The sequence below is a fragment of the Ipomoea nil genome, unplaced genomic scaffold (genome assembly GCF_001879475.1).
Source record: "Ipomoea nil cultivar Tokyo-kokei standard unplaced genomic scaffold, Asagao_1.1 scaffold3199, whole genome shotgun sequence".
In the NCBI taxonomy this organism is placed as follows: domain Eukaryota; kingdom Viridiplantae; phylum Streptophyta; class Magnoliopsida; order Solanales; family Convolvulaceae; genus Ipomoea; species Ipomoea nil.
The window spans coordinates 646,152-667,259 of NW_017619627.1; the positions used below are offsets into that span (position 1 = coordinate 646,152).

At 35.4% G+C, this 21,108-nt stretch overlaps 2 protein-coding genes across 3 annotated transcripts; both read left to right on the forward strand.

Annotated features, from left to right (window-relative positions):
* The first annotated feature begins 780 nt into the window (after window positions 1–780).
* LOC109168506 (allene oxide cyclase, chloroplastic-like) lies at window positions 781–2,055 on the forward strand. Its single transcript, XM_019317543.1, has 3 exons — window positions 781–1,141; window positions 1,233–1,354; window positions 1,449–2,055. Exons 1-3 carry the CDS (start codon window positions 928–930, stop codon window positions 1,848–1,850), a joined length of 738 nt encoding a protein of 245 aa, XP_019173088.1. The 5' UTR covers window positions 781–927; the 3' UTR covers window positions 1,851–2,055.
* Window positions 2,056–8,382: 6,327 nt separating this feature from the next.
* LOC109168504 lies at window positions 8,383–18,615 on the forward strand. Of its 2 annotated transcripts, none has more exons than XM_019317540.1 (8): window positions 8,383–9,597; window positions 10,549–10,845; window positions 11,076–11,201; window positions 11,942–12,022; window positions 12,217–12,275; window positions 12,482–12,547; window positions 12,636–12,707; window positions 17,982–18,615. In XM_019317540.1, the coding sequence occupies exons 1-5, from the start codon at window positions 8,685–8,687 to the stop codon at window positions 12,243–12,245; spliced, it is 1,446 nt and encodes a 481-aa protein (XP_019173085.1). In that variant the 5' UTR covers window positions 8,383–8,684; the 3' UTR covers window positions 12,246–12,275; window positions 12,482–12,547; window positions 12,636–12,707; window positions 17,982–18,615. The 2 variants fall into 2 exon arrangements, with proteins under 2 accessions (XP_019173085.1, XP_019173084.1); XM_019317539.1 differs by having other exon boundaries at window positions 12,636–12,703.
* The last annotated feature ends 2,493 nt before the right edge of the window (window positions 18,616–21,108 follow it).

Consider the following 21,108-nt stretch of genomic DNA (forward strand, 5'->3'; position numbering starts at 1 on the left):
CAAATTTTGGTATTTGTCAAAAAATTGTAATTTAAGTTGTTTTTTTATAAATAGAATTGAAATATTGAAATTTGATTTTTTAGAAAAACGGGAGTAAGGTTTCTTTCGCTGATTACATAAGCAACTTAAGACTTTTGTCGATTTTGTGGGAAAATATTTTGGCTAAGTTTACGAATTTTATTAAGAAATTTACTTCTTTACGCCAGAAATTAACTTTGTCAACACAGCGTCAGGGACCAAACTCGCCACTTCTCTCATAACTGAGGGACTAAAAATGAACACAGTAATAATACAAGGACTGAGTTGTCACTACGGCTATAGCTCAGGGACCAAATTTGCCATTTATTATTATTATTATTATTATTGTTATTATTATTATTATTATTTACTTTTTTTTTTTCTCCTTGGGCACATTCACTTGACAAAAATCGAAACCTGAGTTTCAGTCATTGTAGTTACTCTAAATAGATCAGAGTCATTGATTTCAGTCATTGATGTCAGTTTATGATGCATGATAATAATAATGATATAAATATGTAAAATGTCTCATACAAGTTCTTTACCTACCTAGCTAATAAATTATTATACTCCGTAATGACTTATTTTAGCTTCTTCAAACAAAAATGAAGACTATTGACGGCACGTGTTTGGTCAGCACAGTCCACAATGAACCGCTGACCAGCCGAGTTTCACAGGTTCACCGTCCTCGCGTGTACATACATAGGACTAACAAAAAACACAAAAACATCAACAACATATTTCTGATTGTTCTCTCTATATATATACGTATATACTCTCCACTCTAAATCACTCATAGTCATAATTCATTCCTTCCACCATCAAAAGCTTAAAAGGAAACATAAAAGCTCCACTACCAACTTTCTCTTAGGCTTTTGATCAAGCACTTTTCTTTCATCAGTTTCAGCCATGGCTGCTGCTTCTGCCTCCACCAACACTCTGACTCTCAAAGCCGCCATTTCTTCCTCGGCTAAGCTCCCGTCCACCTCTCCCGCCGTGCTGAAGTTCCAGCCCTTTAAGCGCACTAACCCTTTGATCTCAAAAAGTCTCGGCCTCACCGCTTCTACCGCCGCCGCCGCCTCCAAAAGATCGGTTACTGTGAAGAGCCAGAGCGCCCCAGCTGGTAAGCTTTCCGTTTCAACCTGCGTATGATCTGTGAGTTATCGAATGTTTGTTGTTTCCGATGGGGTCTGAAATGTTGAAATTGGTGCCAGGCAAAGTTCAGGAACTGTGCGTGTACGAGATCAACGAGCGCGACCGTGGAAGTCCGGCGTATCTCCGATTGAGCCAGAAATCAGTCAACACTCTCGGCGATCTAGTGCCGTTCAGCAACAAGGTTTGTTTAATTTCATCGTGTTAGGAGAAATCATGGCTTAATGCCTGAATCCATGGATATGCTGATTTTAGGTTACTCTGGTTTTTGTTGTTAGCTGTACACTGGGGATTTGCAGAAGCGGGTGGGGATAACGGCCGGACTCTGCATTCTGATCAAGCACGAAGAGGAGAAGAAAGGCGACCGTTACGAGGCGATCTACAGCTTCTACTTCGGCGACTACGGCCACATCGCCGTTCAGGGACAATACCTCACCTACGAGGACACCTATTTGGCGGTCACCGGCGGATCTGGGATCTTCGAAGGAGTCTCCGGTCAGGTCAAGCTCCAGCAGCTCATTTTCCCGTTCAAGCTGTTCTACACTTTCTACTTGAAGGGAATCCCTGATCTGCCGGCTGAGCTGTGCGGTGCTCCGGTGCCGCCGTCGCCCGCCGTCGAGCCGTCTCCGGCGGCCAAGGCCTGTGAGCCAGGCTCCACTATTGGAAATTTCACGGATTAATTAATGTGCGACTGCGTTGAATTTAGTACTCTGGTCTTTGCTGATGAATAAATTTGTGGTTTTTATTTGGTCGCCATTGTTAATTTGTTATTGCTGTTCTAGATTCTTGAGAATATTCTCATATTAGTGAGATTAATCCAGAAGAGTTTCGGTGTAGAATGTTGCTTCAAATGTTGTATACATATAACTACGAACTTTGACTACATGTTTAAGCGAATTCTGGGGTTCAGCCTTTTGGAATAATGTTTAAGCGAATGTTTAAGTGAATTCCTTTCAAATGCGTTTTTTTGTTTTGTGCTAATAGAACCACATTTACTACCCCATAGTCGATAGTATGTCGGAGCAAATTCTTGTATTAACTCGTAAATAAATCACACATATATGGGGTAAACGATGAGTACGATCAATAATTTATAAATTATTGTAATAACTTATAAATCACACATAAGAGATAAACTATATGTTATGTATGACGAGTTCGAATGAAAAGGTATTGACAATAATTAAATTAGTAACATTTTATTCTTTTTTTTTCAAAGGTTAAGATTAGAAATGGTGAATTTTAAATATTTGAAGAAATAAAGCAGGAGAAAATTTAAATTTAAGAATTAAAAGTGGAAAATATAATAATTATTAAACGATTGAAATTGAAACAGCATATATTAGTATATTAGATTGAAAGTGACTCATTCATTTTTAAAAATGTTTTATGAATTGATCATTAACTTTGAGTATGAAACATCTTTAAATTTTCAGTTTACCTATCATACTTTCTAGAGGTGTTTATAATTTAGTGAGGAGATTAATCACTTTATCAGTTATGAATACTCTATGTTACACACACAAAAAAAGTATGCTCGCCAATTGGGTAAAACGAAATTTAAACATTAGTTAATAAGATAAGATGTGCACACAAATCTTATAGAATTTAGATATTATGAAAAAAAAAAAAGATATCAATTACAAATATAAAATAAAAATGTGAATGTCATGTTACAGCAAAATATACGTGTTAAGTGATATAGCTCCTCCAATCTTTCTTTAGAAATTAGCATTTATACTAAACAACAAGCATCCGGATATGAGCTTCTTTAATTTCATTAAAGGAAAATAGGTTAAATTGGCCCATAAGTCAATCCGATAGTACAATTACATTTCAAAAAAAAAAATTTAAGTGAAAAAGTCACATTCAATCTCCCTAAACTGAAAATTTTATTCAATTAAATTCAGAATGACTTGTTTAGCAAGTAAATTCTCTAAGCAAATCCATGGTTGAGGGCCAAGCTCTGTCCAAGATCCCTTGCAAAAAAAAAAAAAAAAAAAACTTTTTTTTTTTTTTTTTTTTTTTTTGAAAATATCAAAACAGACTTATGAAGAGTAACAACTAAGACTATACATATTAGCATTGCATATCAGAATAATGAATTAACCACGACATAGTATTTAAAGTTGAGCATCAAATATTACAAATAAAGAATCTTAAAAATTATGTGTTTTTTTTGCAATTTTTTAAAAACAAATCTAGGTTAATTTTTTTTTCTTTTTATTTTTCATTTAATTAATATTCTTTTAATTATTTAGAACAAGACTCAATATTTTAATTATGATTTTGCATTATTGGGAATGATTTAGGGGTGATTATGGTATTACTATTTTTTCTCTGTATTTCTATAATGGTACATGATACAAAATATTCCTCGAGTACACCTCCCTCTGCCTACCGTATACCTGTTCGGGTATTTGGCCTGGTCAGGCCACCGAGAGGAATCATTCACGACCTCGACCGATTGCTAGCTTGATATGCCCGACCTAAATATGAAGACCGATTTAAAGCGTGGTCCACGTTAGGCTTCACTACCTTGAGATTGACCCCGAGCTGTTTAGGTCGGAACGATCATCCAGAGCAAGGCCACTTAGAGCATCCCCATTTGTGCATTTTTTTTTTGGAGTTTTTGCAGAGGAAAATATCAAAAAGAGATTTTCAATGAATGGGAAATTAAAATTGGTTTTCGGGGTGATTTTTTCGTGCAAATTAAGTTTTTTTTTTTTGGCCCACCTTTTGAAAAAATTGATGTGCAATCCACGCGTTTAGGGAAACTCTGCGACCTACATGGCGCATGCATGTTGAGTGTGTGTTACTGATGTTTATTTTATTTTAATTTTTTTGTCATATTTTTTCACTTTTTCTTTTCCTCCCATTTTTTCTCTTCATCCTCTCTCTCACCTAGCACCTCAAAAATCTCAAAAAAAAATTAAAATTAAAAATTCACACCAAATGAGGTTGCTCTTAAAGATTGAGACCTAAATTTCTAACTTAAACCAACCAAATCACTCAGTAGAATATTAAGAATAGCACAACACGTGGCTATAGTAGCACCGTTCTCGAGCTAGCCGATTGCATGCACGACACGTGTCAGGCATGCCGAAAGCCCGACATGTGTATCTTTTCTTCCCCTATAAATACCACATTTAATGCTGGAAGAGGGGACCTTTGGGGGAGGGGTATCTTCACCTACCACATCATTGCCCGGGACCCTCTGACCTCATGTAATTACCTGAGCTTAATACTTAAACCAACAAGCAGACTATTAAAAGGATCCATCTACGATTCAACCCTACGAGTTGTGCGTATTTGGGATACTGCCGCATATTTGTCCCATCAGTTCAATTGTACATTATTTTACAAATATTGTACTATTATTTTTTTATTAGACAAAATCATTTGATGGTTTAATATTCGATAATAAGTTAGTGGAGCTCAAATTCATGACATCCAATTGTTATAAGCCGTGTAATTTTCATGTGGGTGAGGGGGGGCGGGGTTAAGGGAACAAAACACACACACACACACACATAATCACGATCAAATGTGAAATAAGTTTTTCGTGATAAGTGTGGACAAATTTGGTCCATTTATCTAAGATGATCAATGACTAAAAAACGATGGGTCAATTTTATAAATATTAGTATAAGCAAATCAACTTATGGATTCCATTCATGATGCATCTATTCCTTTAATGTAACAAAACTAATTAGACCAAATATGTTCTTTTTGTAAACTATTACCAGTAACCCAATTGCAAATGAGACATTATTAACAAATAAAAAGTGGACAAACAATGAAGACAAAGACAGTGACAACTCTATTCAAACGTGAATTAACAAAACTTAGAGTAATTCCAAGTTTCAAACTAAAGTAGTAAATACTACATTACCATACAAACTACAATAAGTATTTAGATATTTGTTTTTAGAAAACTGCAAATTAAACATTAATTTTAATGTCAACTATAATGAACTTGTCCTATATAATCTTGCATTTATATACTTTGAATTACTTAGTTAAATACAAACATTGGACATTAAATCAGTCGCGCAATGCGCGAGCCAAACTAGTAACTTTAATATGAACTATTCTCACTTTTGATTTTTCAACCATTTTTTTTTTCTTTTTCGTATTTTATTTTCAACTATTAATTTTATCACAAATAATACACCAATATGCTTTTGTTGTCACATTTGGTATTGTCAATCAAATATTCAGCAGCTACTCGTGTGAAAGTGTAATATTTTCCCTCATTAGGGTTGCTACAATGAGATCGTCCATTCAAATGTAAATACACAATATTACTAATAAAACATGTCAATCAAACATGTCAATCATTGGTGTTGCACTTTTCGTCCCTGAATTATAGAGTATTTGTAGAATTCGTCCCTGAGTGTTGGTCATGCTCACTTTTCATCCCTTTGCACTTTTCGTCTTTGAGTTATACTAAAATTATAAATTTTGTCCATAATCACTACTACATAAATGATATACTACGTCACTTAATAGACGGAGATTTTTTAAATAATCAGCGTCTAATATATTTTGTTATACTACGTCACTTAATAGACGACAGTTTTTTAAATAACCGTCGTATATACCTTAATTATTTTTTTTTTACGTCATACACTTTAAATAACCACCGACGGTTTTTTTTTACACATACACGGCGGTTTTTGAAGTGTCGCGCGTGTAAGTGACTGTCGTTGTAAATATACACTTTCTACGACGGTTTTAAAAATCGTCGTGTATGTTAACTATATACAGCGATTAAACAACTGGCGTATATGTCAACTATATACGACATTTATTTAATAATCGCCGTCTATTAAGTGACGTAGTATAACACAATATATTAGACGACGGTTATTTAAAAAATCGCCGTCTATTAAGTGACGCAATACCTCTACTATACTAATAAGAGCTCAAGAGAGTTAGGCCTATAATGGGTAGAAAAAATGGCGGTCGCAGATTTTAATCAAATGAATGACTCAGATTGATTGAAAGATTGATCAGATTTAAATTTTACACTAAAATTTCCTAAAATACCCACACACCATTACTAATTCCGTTAAAATTTTAAGAATTACCGTTAGTTCACCGTTAACTTACTCATTGATTTCAATAGAAAAAGGTCTTAGGTTCGAATCTCATCCCAATCAAAGTTGGCATAATTAGTACTCTATTTTACTCTTATTAAATTATATAAATAATAATTTAGTAGTTACAACAAAAAATAATACATATGCATTTCTTTAATTTATAATTATGTGTCCACAATGCCTTTATTCAAAAAAAAAAAAATTCATTATCAATCAATTAACTAAGAAAAATAATTTTATTAGTTATATTGTCTTTATTTTTCTTCAATATAAAAATTTTTTATATTGAAATTTATTAATTGATTATATTCGCTACATTATCCTTACAATGTCTCTATTCAGTGAAAAAAAATTATTAATTATCAATAAATTAATTAAAAGAAATATTTTCATTAGTTATATTGTCTTTATTTTTCTCAAATGTAAAAATTTTTACATTCAAATTCATCAATTGATTATATTCACTATATTATCTATTATCTTTTTTCTGCACTATTTTTCTAATTAAATATCAAAGTTATAATACAAAATAATGCTATATATTTATTTACCAAGTATTTTATTAATACCATGAAAAAATTAAAAAAATATAATTAATAAAGCCAACCATATTAACTTCTTGAGAGATTTTGTGACAAAGAGAGTATTCAAATCACACAACAAATTAAAGTGAGAACTACCTTGCAATGTCCTTGTTTGACAATCAACAGTTAGGGGTTAGCGTTAGCGGATTATACTAGCGGATTTGACCAGCGAATTTATTTAATTATTAACATTGGGTAGAAAAAATGACCTCCAAATTATTAAATCAAATGAATGGTTCATATTGTTCAGGTTTTAACTTTTTTCTTTTAAGATTTTCTAATTTATCCTTAATTATATGATTATCCATTTAATTTTTCCGTTAATTCACCGTTAGTCTAATTCTAATATTAAAGTCTAATATAGAATTATAACTACACCATTAATCTAATTCTAATATTAAAGTCTTAATAGAACTTAACCACAAATCCTAATGTCGGAATCTCCTCAAACAATATTAGTATATATTTAATATTTTATGCCCTAATTTTTATTTGTTCTCCCTTATGTCCCGTATTTGGTTTCAACCATACCTATACAATTATTTTATTGACAATTATAATCAATCTTGCATTTGTAAACTTAGAATTACCTATTTAACCTGCACCGGCTTAGCTCAATGGTTTTGAACCTCGGCGGCGGCAGTGCGGGAATTATGTCTAAAGTGGGCAGATTCCTTGTCCACAATGCTCTGTCAGGTCGGAGTGTGGGGGGCCCTTGGGGTTGGAGACTCAACCTTTTGGAGAAGAATTACCTATTTAAATGCGCAAATTCAACCTTCAATTATCTATGCATGAACAATTTCAATATAATCCTGCCTTAATATACTTTAAAGTACTTATTTAAAAAAAAAAATATTGGGCATTATCCTAATCGCGCAATGCGCGTAAAAAACTAGTACCATTTATGTAGTAGTGATTAGGGACGAAATTTGCAATTTTAAAAGTGCAACGTCAATAATGATAACTTATGGACGAAAAGTGAACATGACCAACATTTAGGGACGAATACAATTACCTTATAACTTAGGGACGAAAAGTGCAACGCTAATAATAATTTAGAGACGAAAAATGAGTATGACCAACACTTAGGGGCTGTTTGGTTCACGTAATGTTAGATTACCTTAGGGAATGTTAGATTGCTGTGAATGTGAGATTACTGGAATGTTAGATTCCTGTATTTGGTTAAAATGGCAAAATGTATAAATATCCAAGGTTATCTTACATAATCTAAGAAATGTAAGGGAATCACATTTTTTTAAAAAAAATTCTATGTGGAGGGAGTGTTAGATTCCCTAAGATAATATGAACCAAACATAAAAATGTTAGCTTTTAAATGTCACATTCTTTTGGTTATGTTATATAATTTGAACCAAACACCCACTTAAAAACGAATTCCTATTACCCTATAACTTAGAGATGAAAAGTATTATTTTCCTTTTATGAAATTGATTGGGAAAAGGAAACATGCTTAAAACGAACGACACGCGCGTCGTCAACGAATCCGGATTAGTACGAAAGTCAAAGTGTCCAACTCACATCAAACCTCCGAGGCCGAGGGTTTCAACGGCGACATAAAACCAGTTGCCAAGATTTCAAGAACACACAACCCCCGCCAAACCCATAAAACACAAATCGGGTCGTCGGATGTTGTGTTGGATCGTTTCTCCACATTCAATGGCGTCCCTAACAGCATAGGCCTAGCAACTACCAACGGCGAAAAACCTGGTTCGGAATCGTCGGAACCAAACCGGACCCGAATCCGGGGTTTGATACCCACCCACAACCACTCCCATTCATTCTTCTTCGATTCCCCGGAGATAGAATGGTAGCTGTCGTTGAAGCTCGTCAGCTCAGCTTTCCCAAGCCGCCGCCTCTTTCTCTCTCTCTCTCTTCTCCTCCTCACATCACCTCTCTCCTCTTCGACCCTACTTTTCTCTCGCTAGCGCTCTATCACTCCGATTCCTCCGTCTCTCTTTACCCGTCTTTCTCGCCCTTGTCTCCCCCTTCCCCCCATTTTGCTTTCCCGCCTCCGCAAACCCTAGTCCCGCCGCCGATCTCCTCCGCCACTTTCCTCGTCCTGCGCGACGCCACCCCCAACCCTAATTCACTCTTCGTCGCCTCCTCGCCTCTTTCCGGCGGCTCCGCCGTCCTGCTCCGGTTTTATATCCTCACCCCCGCGAGGAAAGGCTTCGCCAGAGCCAGAGTTGTGTGCAATCACAGTGATCTTAAATCGGAAGCGAGCAAATTCGGGGTTGTTTTTGGGGTTAGTCATGGGGTTTCGGTGAAATTGGCTGGATCAGTCAACGTGTTTGCAATGTACTCGATTTCGAATGCAAAGGTTTGGGTTTTTTCCGTGAAGCACCTCGGACATGAGGAGGTGAAATTGATGAAGTGTGCTGTGATTGATTGCTCTACTCCAGTTTTTTCAATGAGTCTTTCGTTCGGATTCTTGATTCTGGGGGAAGAGAATGGGGTTAGGGTTCTACCTTTACGGCCCCTGGTTAAAGGGAGAGCTAAGAACAACAAGGGCACTAGTCAAAAGAATGCTACTAATGCATTGGAACCAGATAATAAGATGGACAATAAAAGGCAGAATTTGCAAAATGGGATGATTAATGGAGTGGATTCAAAGATTTTCTTCAGCTATAGAGGCAAAATTGTGGGTAGTCAATCAGAATTGAAATTGCCTTCAAATAGTCATTTGAATGAGAAAAGTGATCAGCATTCTGAGTCTGGTGAGTAAATTACTTAACCTATTTAAGACAGCTTCTTCTGCATAAGCTGCCTTACCTGTTTGTTTGTTATGGACTCAATTAATCATGGCTCTCATAAGCAAAAGTTACACTTGGATTGTTTAAAAGAAAATGCAATATTCTTCTTCAAAACACAAGCAAATGCATTATAGTGCAGATACAATTTTGTAAAAGTAGTAATAATAAGAATAATATCTTACCATATTGGGCTTCTTACTTATGATAATAATTACTGTATAAGATCTTGTCATATACTAGAGAGATATTTGTAGCATTCTACTTTGTATTTGCAATAGCCAGTCACTTATCTTTCTTTGCATGTACCGGTTTAAGCTGAATTTGGTTATAAAATATCCGTGTTGTGCACCCATTTGACATATCAGATATCATCAACATCTGGTTCATCGAAATGATCTCATATTCATTTAGATTGCATTATATGTTCATTTGACTTGTAAAATATCTTCATATTATATGTCAAGTGAACATGCAGTATAACTAAACTGAACATGAAGGCTGTTCTTTTGGAACAAATTATGTGTTTATTTAGTGTGAATGTTTGCATCAACATTTGGTGCACCAAGTTTTGGAAGCCTAGGTGCATGATGTACTGATTACATCTTTCAAGTTCAACATAGAATGTTTGGGTACATTAACTGTTAGCATAATGTTTCCTATATAACTAAGGGTCACTTGTTTGAAGGAGCATTAGAGAATTTGGCCATTTAATAATTAACACAACATTGAGCTCTAGAGAATCAACAATTTCACAATACTATAGACTTGTTGGCCTTTTATTTTCTATTATTTTTATTTTTATCCTGAAGTTATTGTTCTATGAGACACTTTTAGCTAGATGTGATGTTAAGATATTTGAAACTCACTTTTCCATTGCCTAGAGCTGCTAATTATGTTATGTGATATTACTTGCAGTAAAGTTGAGGTCTATCAAATTGAGACAAGATTCTAGAGAATGGGGTGCAAGTTACATAGCATTCAATCACAAGGTAGACAACTTTGAATCAGTTAAAGTGCCTATAAGATCGGTCAAGGCTATAACCATCCAGGCCTTATCTTCAAGGAAGTTTCTGATATTGGACTCTGTTGGGAAGTTGCACATCTTATGCCTTGCCAATTCTGCCCCTAGTTCTGAGATCAATGGTCACATGAAGCAGTTGAATCACACCATGAGTGTCCAAAAGATGGCTGTTCTTCCTGATAATTCAACAAGTATACTTACTATCTCTCCTTTCCTTCCCAAATTCTGTGTTTTAACTTTGCTATGAAAAATTGAAACATACATCTTCCAGTTATATGAAACTGTTCTAGCAACTTATGCTAGTTAATAATGATATTTTATAACAGTAGAAGTTGTCTTCTAGCTATTTATTATAGTTGGGAACTGAAAATTTATTGAATACCAAACCTCAATTTAAAAATAGAAAAATCCCATCTTGCAGGAGTGCAAGCTGTTTGGTTGTCAGATGGGCTCCACAGTATGCATGTGATGGCAGTTACTGATATAGAAAGTTCTGTTAGTGAAACAGAAAACAAAGAGACTGATGAAAGGCTATTGCAAACTTCAGGTTAAATAATCACATCTTGCTATGTTTCTTTGATTTCAATAAGGAGTTTTCCTTTGTACATAGTGTCTGTTAAAATTCTCTATTGACTCACCTTTGGCTTTTTATGCAAATAAATATTTCCTTACCATGAGGGTTTATTGGGACTTTGGTTGTTGATGTCCTTTTTTTCCCATTTGCATTTTTTTCCTCGTTTGTCACAAATATTTCTGCATGGATCAGTTTTAATTGCCATTTATGATACTTTTGACTTGTATTAATCGGTTTAGCATTTGTTCTGCATCTACTTAAAAATATTGTAAAAATTTGTGGGGAAGACTATGAATGTCTTACTGGTGTTTGTGACTACTTAGGTCCATAGAGTATATTATTGTGTAATAATTATATGCATGAATGTGCTTGTCTCAGTTTGGTGTTTTCCTTTCTGTGTTGGTAATGCAGTTAATGGAGTTGTTTTGAGATACATTCAAATTCCCTGCTTGGCTATTGGTTTCCTGAGATTTCATAGGGGAAATTTTTATTTGCTGGTGGCCTAGTGTAATTTACTTTCATATGATCAGCATTTATCTTTACGTAATTAAACTTCTCTTAGGTTGCTTTTAACCTGTAGCCTTAAGAAATTAGTTCATACCACTATTAAGAAATGAATTTGTGATCATCAAATCACCTTATGTTTTTGCTGCATTTTGTTTTGGATGCTGAGAGGTACAGCACTTATTCTTCTTGTCCAATCATTTTTGTAGTTCCGCAAGCCATATTTTCCAGTGAAACAATCCAAGAAATAGCACCTGTGACTGCAAATTCAGTTATGCTACTTGGACAAGGTATGCTGTGGATGAATGAAACTTTCATACCCCTGCCCCATATTTCTCCCTTTTTAGGCTGGGTTGGGTAGCTGTACTGATGCATTGATGATTTGTACCAAAAACCATAAATAAGAGAAGGAACAATTACTATTTGATGTAAACATTGATAATATGTCTTTTCTCTTCAATAACTTGTGCTGTTTTATTTGCAGGAAGCATGTTTGTATATGCAATTTCTTAACTGTGCATAATTGTTCTCTCAGTGGATTTGGTGAGTTCACACACACATTACTATTTGATGTTCATGAAATTTTTTGTTGATTTCACCACAACTGCATACATAAAAAACTTTAGACGGAATAGTTGTTTGGTTTTGTTACTTATGAACGCATAACACCTGAAGTGCTCTCTTGGTAAATGCTAATCTGCTACATCTTTTAAGTCCCTTAAAAAGTTAATGTTGTTTTTGTTTTGTAGGTGATTTGTGCTTCAAAGTGGCGTTTTGGTGATTGAAAGATTTTGCTGGGCATATTTTGTTAGATGGTAAGTTTTTCAAGAATAACATCAAACAAAAGTTAGGTTATGGTACACGGCCTTCATGGTTAATTATGTTTTCTTTTCTTTCTTGTAGCCTTGAGCTTCATCTCTCTTATATATATCTAATGATGCATATGACTCCAAGGACGCTAAGCTCTTAAAGTAAGTATGATCCTGAACTCATAATGTCATCTGTGATATATAATTCTTGGTGGTCTTGGAATACACTCCACTTTTGGTAGTCTCTGACACAAACTAAAGGACAAACATGAAGCTTAAGGAGCACATGGGTACCGAAGTGGAATTTACTTAAGGTTTTGCATGGTTTTACCAAAGTGAATGCATACTAAATATTCTAAAATTGCAATAGTAAGAGTAAACTGAATCTGAAAATGGCATCTGCTTTGACTGTTTTGAGCATCCTGCATCAGCATTTCCATTTGTATCAGTCATTCTTTTCTGTATGTCCCAAAGAAGTGACCATAAACCAAATTCAGTGGATGTTTAATGCCAACATTAAACATGATTACAATGAATCAATGCAGATTAAAGATTTTGGAATGTTTTAACAAAAATAGTAGGTGCTGTGCTAACTCTACTGCTTTCCACAGTGGTTTTTATTTTTTTGTTTTTGGTAGTGACTAATAACCGTGCTTGTTTTAGATTATATTTGACCTTTTTGAGTTCAGCCAAATACATTTTTTGTTAGAGTTGCACCAATTAAAATTTATCCATCACCATAAAAGGGTGCTGAATTTGGGTTTTAAAACATCACAAAAGGTGGATAGATACATGGTCGGATGGTGATATATGGTACTTCGACCCTTTGCCATCCTAGTTAAAGAAGCCAAAATCAATTTGTTGCAAACTTTTTAAAGCGAAAAAGCGCACTAAAGCGACAAGGGCAGGCTTTGCTTTAAAGCGCAAAGCGAAGTGTCGCTTTTTCATGAAAAGCGACGTTTTAAATATATATATATATATATATATATATATATATATATATATATATAGTCAAAAACTCCAAATATTCTAATAATTATGCAAAATAACATAAAAATTAACTCTTAAAGTCACAACATCATAACAACACAATATCATAAAGTCATAACACAATCATTCAAAAGTCATTCAATCTTCTATATCAAACTCATCTTCATCACACAAATCCAAATTGTCAAATTGCATAACTCCATCATCCTCGCATGCTTCTTCCTCATCTTCATCATCTTCATCTTCATTCACTAGTCTATATTGGGAAACCTTTTCCTTTCCCTTAGACCTTGAAGTTGAACTCCCAACCTTCTCTTTTCCTTTTGAAGCATGCCTAAGAGAATAAGGAGTTCCATTTGCACCCGAAAATTTAGCAATGTCACCCCAAGTGAAGCCATCCCCATCACCAAACACCAACTCCTCATTTGCATCCTCCGGGGTACCTGTCAACCACTCATTGGCAAAATCAATTTGATCCAAACTAATTGGATCAATGGTATCCCGCATTTCCCATCGTCGCCTCGATGCCCTATTATACTTAATGAAAACCAAATCATTAAGGTGCATGTGTTCAAGGCGACTCCTCCTTTTTGAATGCAACTGGAATATTTAAAATGAATTAGTGCATAAATATGTTATAATTGCTAATTACTTCTAAATTGACTAACTTACATGCTCAAAGACACTCCAGTTCCGTTCACATCCAGACGCACTAGTCGTGAGACAAAAGCTTAATTGCGAATTCTTTCAAATGGGGAGTTGAACCACCAATCAACTCTAAAATTTGAAAATTATTCAAAGTTTGATTATAAATAAAAATTGTAAGTTAAATTGTCTAAAAAGTAAGAACCTGGAGCTATAGAACCGTGTTGCTTCTTGGCAATTGGCAAGCCAAATAAACCATGCCCAATTTTCCACAAAGATACTTCCTCGGTAATTTTGTCATGCAACTCTTGATCTCAAACCAACCTCCCTCCAAACAAGAATAAAAGCCAGCAACAACTTCTTCCAAATGAATTGTAGGAGAAACTTGTGGCTCACCCCTATACCGGAAGTAATATGGATTCAAGTAATACGTAGCTGCGTGCAATGGTTGACCGAGCTGGGTAGTTCACCTTTTGTCTATGATATCAAATACCTTCTTGTACTTGCTTGAGTTGTTGTTGAAGGCTTTTTCAATTGCTTGCTTTGTGATCGCCATCGCATGATAAATATAGCGCATTGATGGCTTAACATCCCCATCAGCTAATTGAAGGGTGCTAATCAATGGACCGCCTATTTTAAGTGCCTCTAGAATTGTATTCCAAAAGTTTGGCATTTGCACAATTCTAGAACACTATTTTCCGGCATCTTCTTTGAAGTAAGAGCTAGTGAGGAATTCTTCTGAGTTGAACAATTTCCTCAAATTGTTCTTCTGCTCGTGAAGCCTCTTGAATGTCAAGAATGCTGTAGCAAACTGAGTCTTAGCAAATTTGACCAAATCACGTTTCTCGGTATACTTCCTCAACCAATTCAAAAGCTTTGTCTTCGAATGGATATACACTGACAATTTTAAAGGCCGCTTGTACGCCATTGCAAAATGACGAATCTCAAAGATGTCTTTAAACATCAAATTGATGCAATGGGCAGCACATGGTGTCCAATACAAAGTCGGGTGCCACTCCATTAAATCCTTTCCTAAATTATGTATAGAATTAATATGACTTGCACAACTTTATCCTTCTCCACTTGATTGACAAAAGTATCAAAGTGGTCAAGCATTTTGTTAGCATCCATCGTGTCCTTGTTAACATCTACCGACTCGAGGAAATACGATCCTAGTGAACAATTAACTAGGATATTTATAAATGCACAACCTCTCCTATCTGTCCACTTGTCCATCATCAAAGAACAACCATATGCATTGCATATCTCCTCATGTGGCTTGAACAACTCCTTAACATGCTCAACCTGCTTCTTAAGATATGGCACTTTAACTTCATGATAGGAAGGTGGCTTCATTCCCTGTCCATGTTGTGCAACACACTCAATAAAGCCTTGTAAGCTTTTAGCGTATTGAACACAATTAAATGGTAGTCCGACCTCATACATCCACCATGAAAATTGCACCATAGCCCTCTCCCTCAACTCCTTGCATGCCTCCAATGTTACTTGCTCACCGCCTTTTGACCTTTTCAAACTTTGGTGCTCCTTTTTATTAAAATACAAATCCATGGAACCTTTAATTGATTTGTTAGAAAATTCCAAACTACATCCCATCCCCGGATTTCCCGCCACCTCCGGGAAATTCATACCTCCCAACGCCTTCTTCATCAAAGTTTGAAGGAACACCCATTGTCGCTGTTGAACTCACCTCCTCCTTTCTTTGCTTCTTACTTAGCATAAAGTCTCTCATTGCATCTTTAACAACTTGAGGACATTTTGTACATGCAGCAACATTTCTATTTCCTCCCACAAGATGCAATTTATGCCTATAAATACCACCCTTCGTTACTTTTTCGCAATACTTGCAACGTAAACCGGTGTACCATGATCCCATCCAAGATCTTGATTTCTTGAATTAGACATTATTATAAATGATAATATTCACCTACAAAATTTCAAAGTCTTGTAATTTTCTAAACTTATTAACTTAATCTCTTAATTTTATTATCATTTATTAAAAAAAAAAATTATCAAATGAGCTAAGTCAGCTAACAGTCTAACACTCCTCTAAGTGCCTTCAACAATCAACCATTCAATAATAAGTTATAAGCCAGTAAGTCAAGGCTTCAACTCAAATATAAGTATATAACATATGTATCTAAGTATCTTCCTTCTTTACGGAAGTGGAAATGAAAAAAAAAAAAAAAAAAGAAGTGAACGGCGAGGAGGATGACGGTAAGCTGGACGGCGAGGAGGAGGACAGCAAGTTGGGGTTCGCAGTCGGCGAGCAGCGAGCAGGGAGAGGCGGTCGGAGTCGGCTAGCTATGATGGTCCACGGTCGGAGTCGCGTAGAGAGAGGTAGAGAATAGAAGTGGCGATGAGGGTTTGTGAGTTTGTCTGCGACTCTGCTCTCTAGTCGCGATATTAGCGTAGGTTTTTTTTTTTTTTTTTAATAACTTATGACCATTGACTTTCACATGATAAAGCAGCGCCTTTTTCCGCTTCACTGCTTTCACTGAAAAAAGCGCTTAGGCGCGCGCTACCTCATGGCGGTGCGACTCGCCAAGGCTAGGCGATACGGTGTCGCTCGTGTCGCTTTTGCGCTTTGACAAGTTTGATTTGTTGTGCGTCGGCCAGGTTGGCCGAGTTCAGCCCTTGCTCGATTCGAGTTGTGGCGTTGTGACTTACTATGGAGGGATGTGGTTAAATGTTTAATATTCACCTACTTATCACCAATTGTTTTTAAGTAGGATATGACAACCAGATAGCCTAAGAACTCCGTGGTTAAGCGTGCTTAACTTACAGGGAATTAAGCATAGTGCAACGCTGAGATCCATCACAATATATGCAAGGAGCTCCTTGAAATAGACTTTGCAGATACTTACTATATCTTCCGTTTTTCTATTCTGCTTTTCTTTTATATTTTAATTTTTGTTTTAAATGTATTTACTCGGTTTTCTTTTAAGCCATTTGGCAAAATACCCTCATGCATGTAGTTTGCATTATAGCTATCTGATATGCAATGTGACTGATTGGAAACACTTTTGTACTAGACTTTGCTAGCACAACTCTCTAACATATTTTTTTTAATCTTCTTACAATCTAAGATTGGGCCAAGGTCACTCAAGTGGGCTATAATGCACATGGATCAAAACACACTAAAAGATTGAATCTAATCAATTAGCGAGTCTAACCCATGGCTTTATAAACATGTATGTTCTCTTATTTTTTTATTTTTTCAATGTGAGACTCTTAACACTCCCCTTCGAGTGGACAACTGAGTCATTTTGAATCTAACAGGTTGACCACCTGAAATTGGATTGTATCCTCCCCTGAAAGAAAGCCACCAAAGTGGACCGAAAATGCGGGCTTGGGATTGGACCCTTATCTTGAAACGAAAGCTTGGACGCCACCAATACCACGGGTAGACAACCGGGTGAACACAAAGTGGACCGAATAGATATTCTGATTCCATGATACAATCTATAAGATTGGGCCAAGGTTACCCAAATGGGCTATAATGCATATGGGCCAAACCACACTAAAATATTGAATCCAATCAATTAGTTAATCTAACCCATAAACTTATAAACTCATATGTTCTCTTTTATTTTTTTCAACGTGGACTCTTAACAAACCTCAATGTTTTGGTTCTCCAATGGAATGCTGTGAAATGGCAAATCATCCTTGTGCTTGTAGCTATCCATCTCTGTTATGTGTCTCTGATAACTAGTGCTTGTGCATTAGAGTTTGCTAGCAAAACTCTCAACATATTTGTTTAATCTCATGTTTGGATTCTTTGTAGGAATGCTGCCAAAGGATCTTAATATAGTGGAGGTCTATTCTTTCAGCAATCCATGGCAGCATGTTGCACAATCTTGTTCATTTAACTGCAGGACAAAAATGGGCGGTAATCATGTAAGCCATGCAACTATTGGTGGTTCACACATACCCATTGGAGTCCTTCACGTCAGTTCTCCAAGTTGGATGAGGGATTATTTCGGCATCCATCCATGGTGTACAAGTGGTCCTCTCTTACCATATTGTTGGATACTCTTTGATTTTGAGACTGGAGAGTGGTGGCTCCCATTCCATGTGTGTGTACTAAGCCCCGATGGTGCTGAAAACCAGGGAGGACATTGCTAGCTAGTAGACGATCATTTCTTCTTGTCTTCCTGGTATTTGTTGATCCATACAGAAGGACTAACGATAAGAATTTGGGTGAACGCTTTGTTTCCATATATTGCCCTTACATTCTCAGATAAACCTAACATAAATATCCATTTCCTATTCCATGAATATATTTTTGTTTGCATCCCATACTAATCATGTTCTGTCTATCTTGTTATCTGTACTGGATTCCTTCTGTCACATTCTCAGATTTAACTTCAAAATGTGAAATTACTTTTTGAAATTGCTGGTCTAACATTGGAGTTTCAGTTTCTTGGGTATTGCCCAGTAAAAGTTCAATTTGGTGGGGGTAGCTCTGTCCACTTTGCCTTTATTTAACAGTAGAACAACTTTTTTCACAGTAGACCAACAGTGGCCACAGATCTAGGCATCCTGAAACTGTTACTTGTGCATCCTATTTGATTTTCTTGAATTTATCTTTTTGTCTATTGATTAGGGTTGGCGATTTCGCGTTTCGTTTCTTGTTCATTCTCATGTTCCATGGGTTATAATTATTTGTGTTTCTAGTAAAGTGATAAGCATAAAAGCTTAAAGTGCAAATTCACAAATGTACTCTCCTTTTGTGTTTGGCATGATGTATATATTGTAGCATAGGACAATGAAATTGGATTGAAAAGGCCAAAGTGATTCAAAGAGACAAAAAGGTGAAAGAGCAGCAGAGTCTATCCGCTGCCATTACCACCAACTCTGCATACATACTTTGGAGGAAGATGGTCACAAACTAACAATATGTTCCCTTGAACAAGAGAGTGTAGGGGTCCCTAGGGCCATTGATCATGACTAATGACTTCTCCACATGCTGCTGCACATGCTCCCCTCTCCTAACCATTCTTTCTTTACTTCTATATTTCTACTCTAGAAAATCTCACTTTTGATTCCTTAATTATTACATGGTGGCCTGTTTAGTAACATTGTTAGCTTATCAGTCAATTTTGGCTTATTTGATCACACTATTAGTTGTTTGATTTGGTTAAACAATCAATATGAGTGTTTGATTAATTAGTTTTTTGTAACAACTTATTGTTCCGAAATGCTAAAATCAAAAAGTTGCTAAAAGTAGCTTTTTCGATAAGCTTTTTGAGAAAATTATTTTGCATGTAATCAGCTATCAATTAACAGTTAATTTATTGAACATTTTTCTACAATCAGCTAATGCTATCAACTAGTTAAACTCACTAACTCAATCAACTAACAACTATTTAGCAAACACTCCTGCTATATTGTCTACAAAGTTTTCTTTTTCCCTGTTTTTCAATTGTTCAAATTAGTTGTTTTTAATTCAACCTAAGAGCATTCACACTGGTAACTTTTTTGTGAGTTTTTGGGTGAGGTGGAGGGAAGAGAGTATAGGAGAGAATGTTGGGTATGTTGTAGTGAAAAAAAATTAACTATTGTGGTTATTCTAATCAAAGTTCAAGAACGGAAAAAGTCACTTTGCACAAAAAGTGGTGAAGGTACAATTAATTAAAGGACAAAAAATGTTATTACAAATAACATGCGTGAAATTACTATTACCCTTGTATAATTTAGTCCATTTTATATAGTGAAAATTTAGTTCCTTAATCTAAACCTTCAAATAACATGTCATTAGCATTCTATTCACTTTACCATTGAGTGAGAGATCAGATTGATAATGTTGGTAACAATCGAGGGATTAAATTTTAAAAATTAAAATGCAATTTTAGCATTAATTTCATCCACTCACTCTCTTCCCTCCCTTTCCCTTTCAATGAAATCTTTCCAGCCCACACTGAAAATAACCCAACACTGAGGAAAACTTTCATCCACTTGAAATATCCCATATCTTCACAGACGTATGATTATCTGGATTTGCTTCATTACACGTGTACTCTTCTAATTGGAAACAAATTCGAAATATTCTTATTTAGCACCATCATATCATCAATCCCCACAAATTTACCATGATTACTTTAGTTTTAAACTTGGGTTTTATGCATGCTCATTACCTTTTTATATTATTGGTTAAGGTCATACTTATTGAGGTTAAAGACAAGGTTAAAATACAAGAATTCTACTACCATGTTTGCATATTAGTAGAGATGAAACTTGTGTCTCTTGTCGTTTGTGTGTGTGTTTTTTTACTTATTTAAAATTTACCGAATTTAGTCTTTTATGGTTAACTGTACTCCATGAGAATGAGTGCTCAAATGTGAATGTACACTACCTAACCCAGTAACAGTACAAAGTGCATCTATTGATATGTAGAAATGCATTCAAACTACAACTCTAAAAATGAACCACATAAAGCTACAAAATACACTCGATTATATGTAAAAGTTCACCACGCGGTTGTGCTTTTACATATCATTGAATGCCCTTTTAGTATTGCTCAGTATACTCAAAGTTCGTAATAAGTACCAAATTACCACTGCATTCCTCCTATTTCAGAGCCATTTATTTTCCTAGATCGACAATTAAGATGAGTTCTCGGTTTTCTCGTAGGCATCGATCGATTCTCACACCAATGTGCGTCTGTATATAAGGGAGGGAAAAAAAACAACTAACAAAACAAAATGTGATTTTCTCATGGACATTATCACCTGCTAGGTTTAGCTTAATATCATTCGGTAAGTCTTTCACAAGACCTCAATTCAGGAATTAAAATGTCTTGTCATATGCGTTGTGATAGTAATCAAATATCATTAATTTTGAACTCAAAAACTATAGAAAGTAACAGTGGAAGGATGAAAAGTAATATAGAATTAATAATAAGGGATAAT

Bases quoted from the DNA above. Each gene is read 5' to 3' on its own strand.
- LOC109168506 (XM_019317543.1), top strand. From the start codon at position 928: ATGGCTGCTGCTTCTGCCTCCACCAACACTCTGACTCTCAAAGCCGCC. The intron at 1,142-1,232 runs GTAAGCTTTCCG...AATTGGTGCCAG, and splicing joins GAGCCAGAGCGCCCCAGCTG to GCAAAGTTCAGGAACTGTGC. The intron at 1,355-1,448 runs GTTTGTTTAATT...TTTTGTTGTTAG, and splicing joins TAGTGCCGTTCAGCAACAAG to CTGTACACTGGGGATTTGCA.
- LOC109168504 (XM_019317540.1), top strand. From the start codon at position 8,685: ATGGTAGCTGTCGTTGAAGCTCGTCAGCTCAGCTTTCCCAAGCCGCCG. The intron at 10,846-11,075 runs GTATACTTACTA...CCCATCTTGCAG, and splicing joins TCTTCCTGATAATTCAACAA to GAGTGCAAGCTGTTTGGTTG. The intron at 11,202-11,941 runs GTTAAATAATCA...TCATTTTTGTAG, and splicing joins AAGGCTATTGCAAACTTCAG to TTCCGCAAGCCATATTTTCC.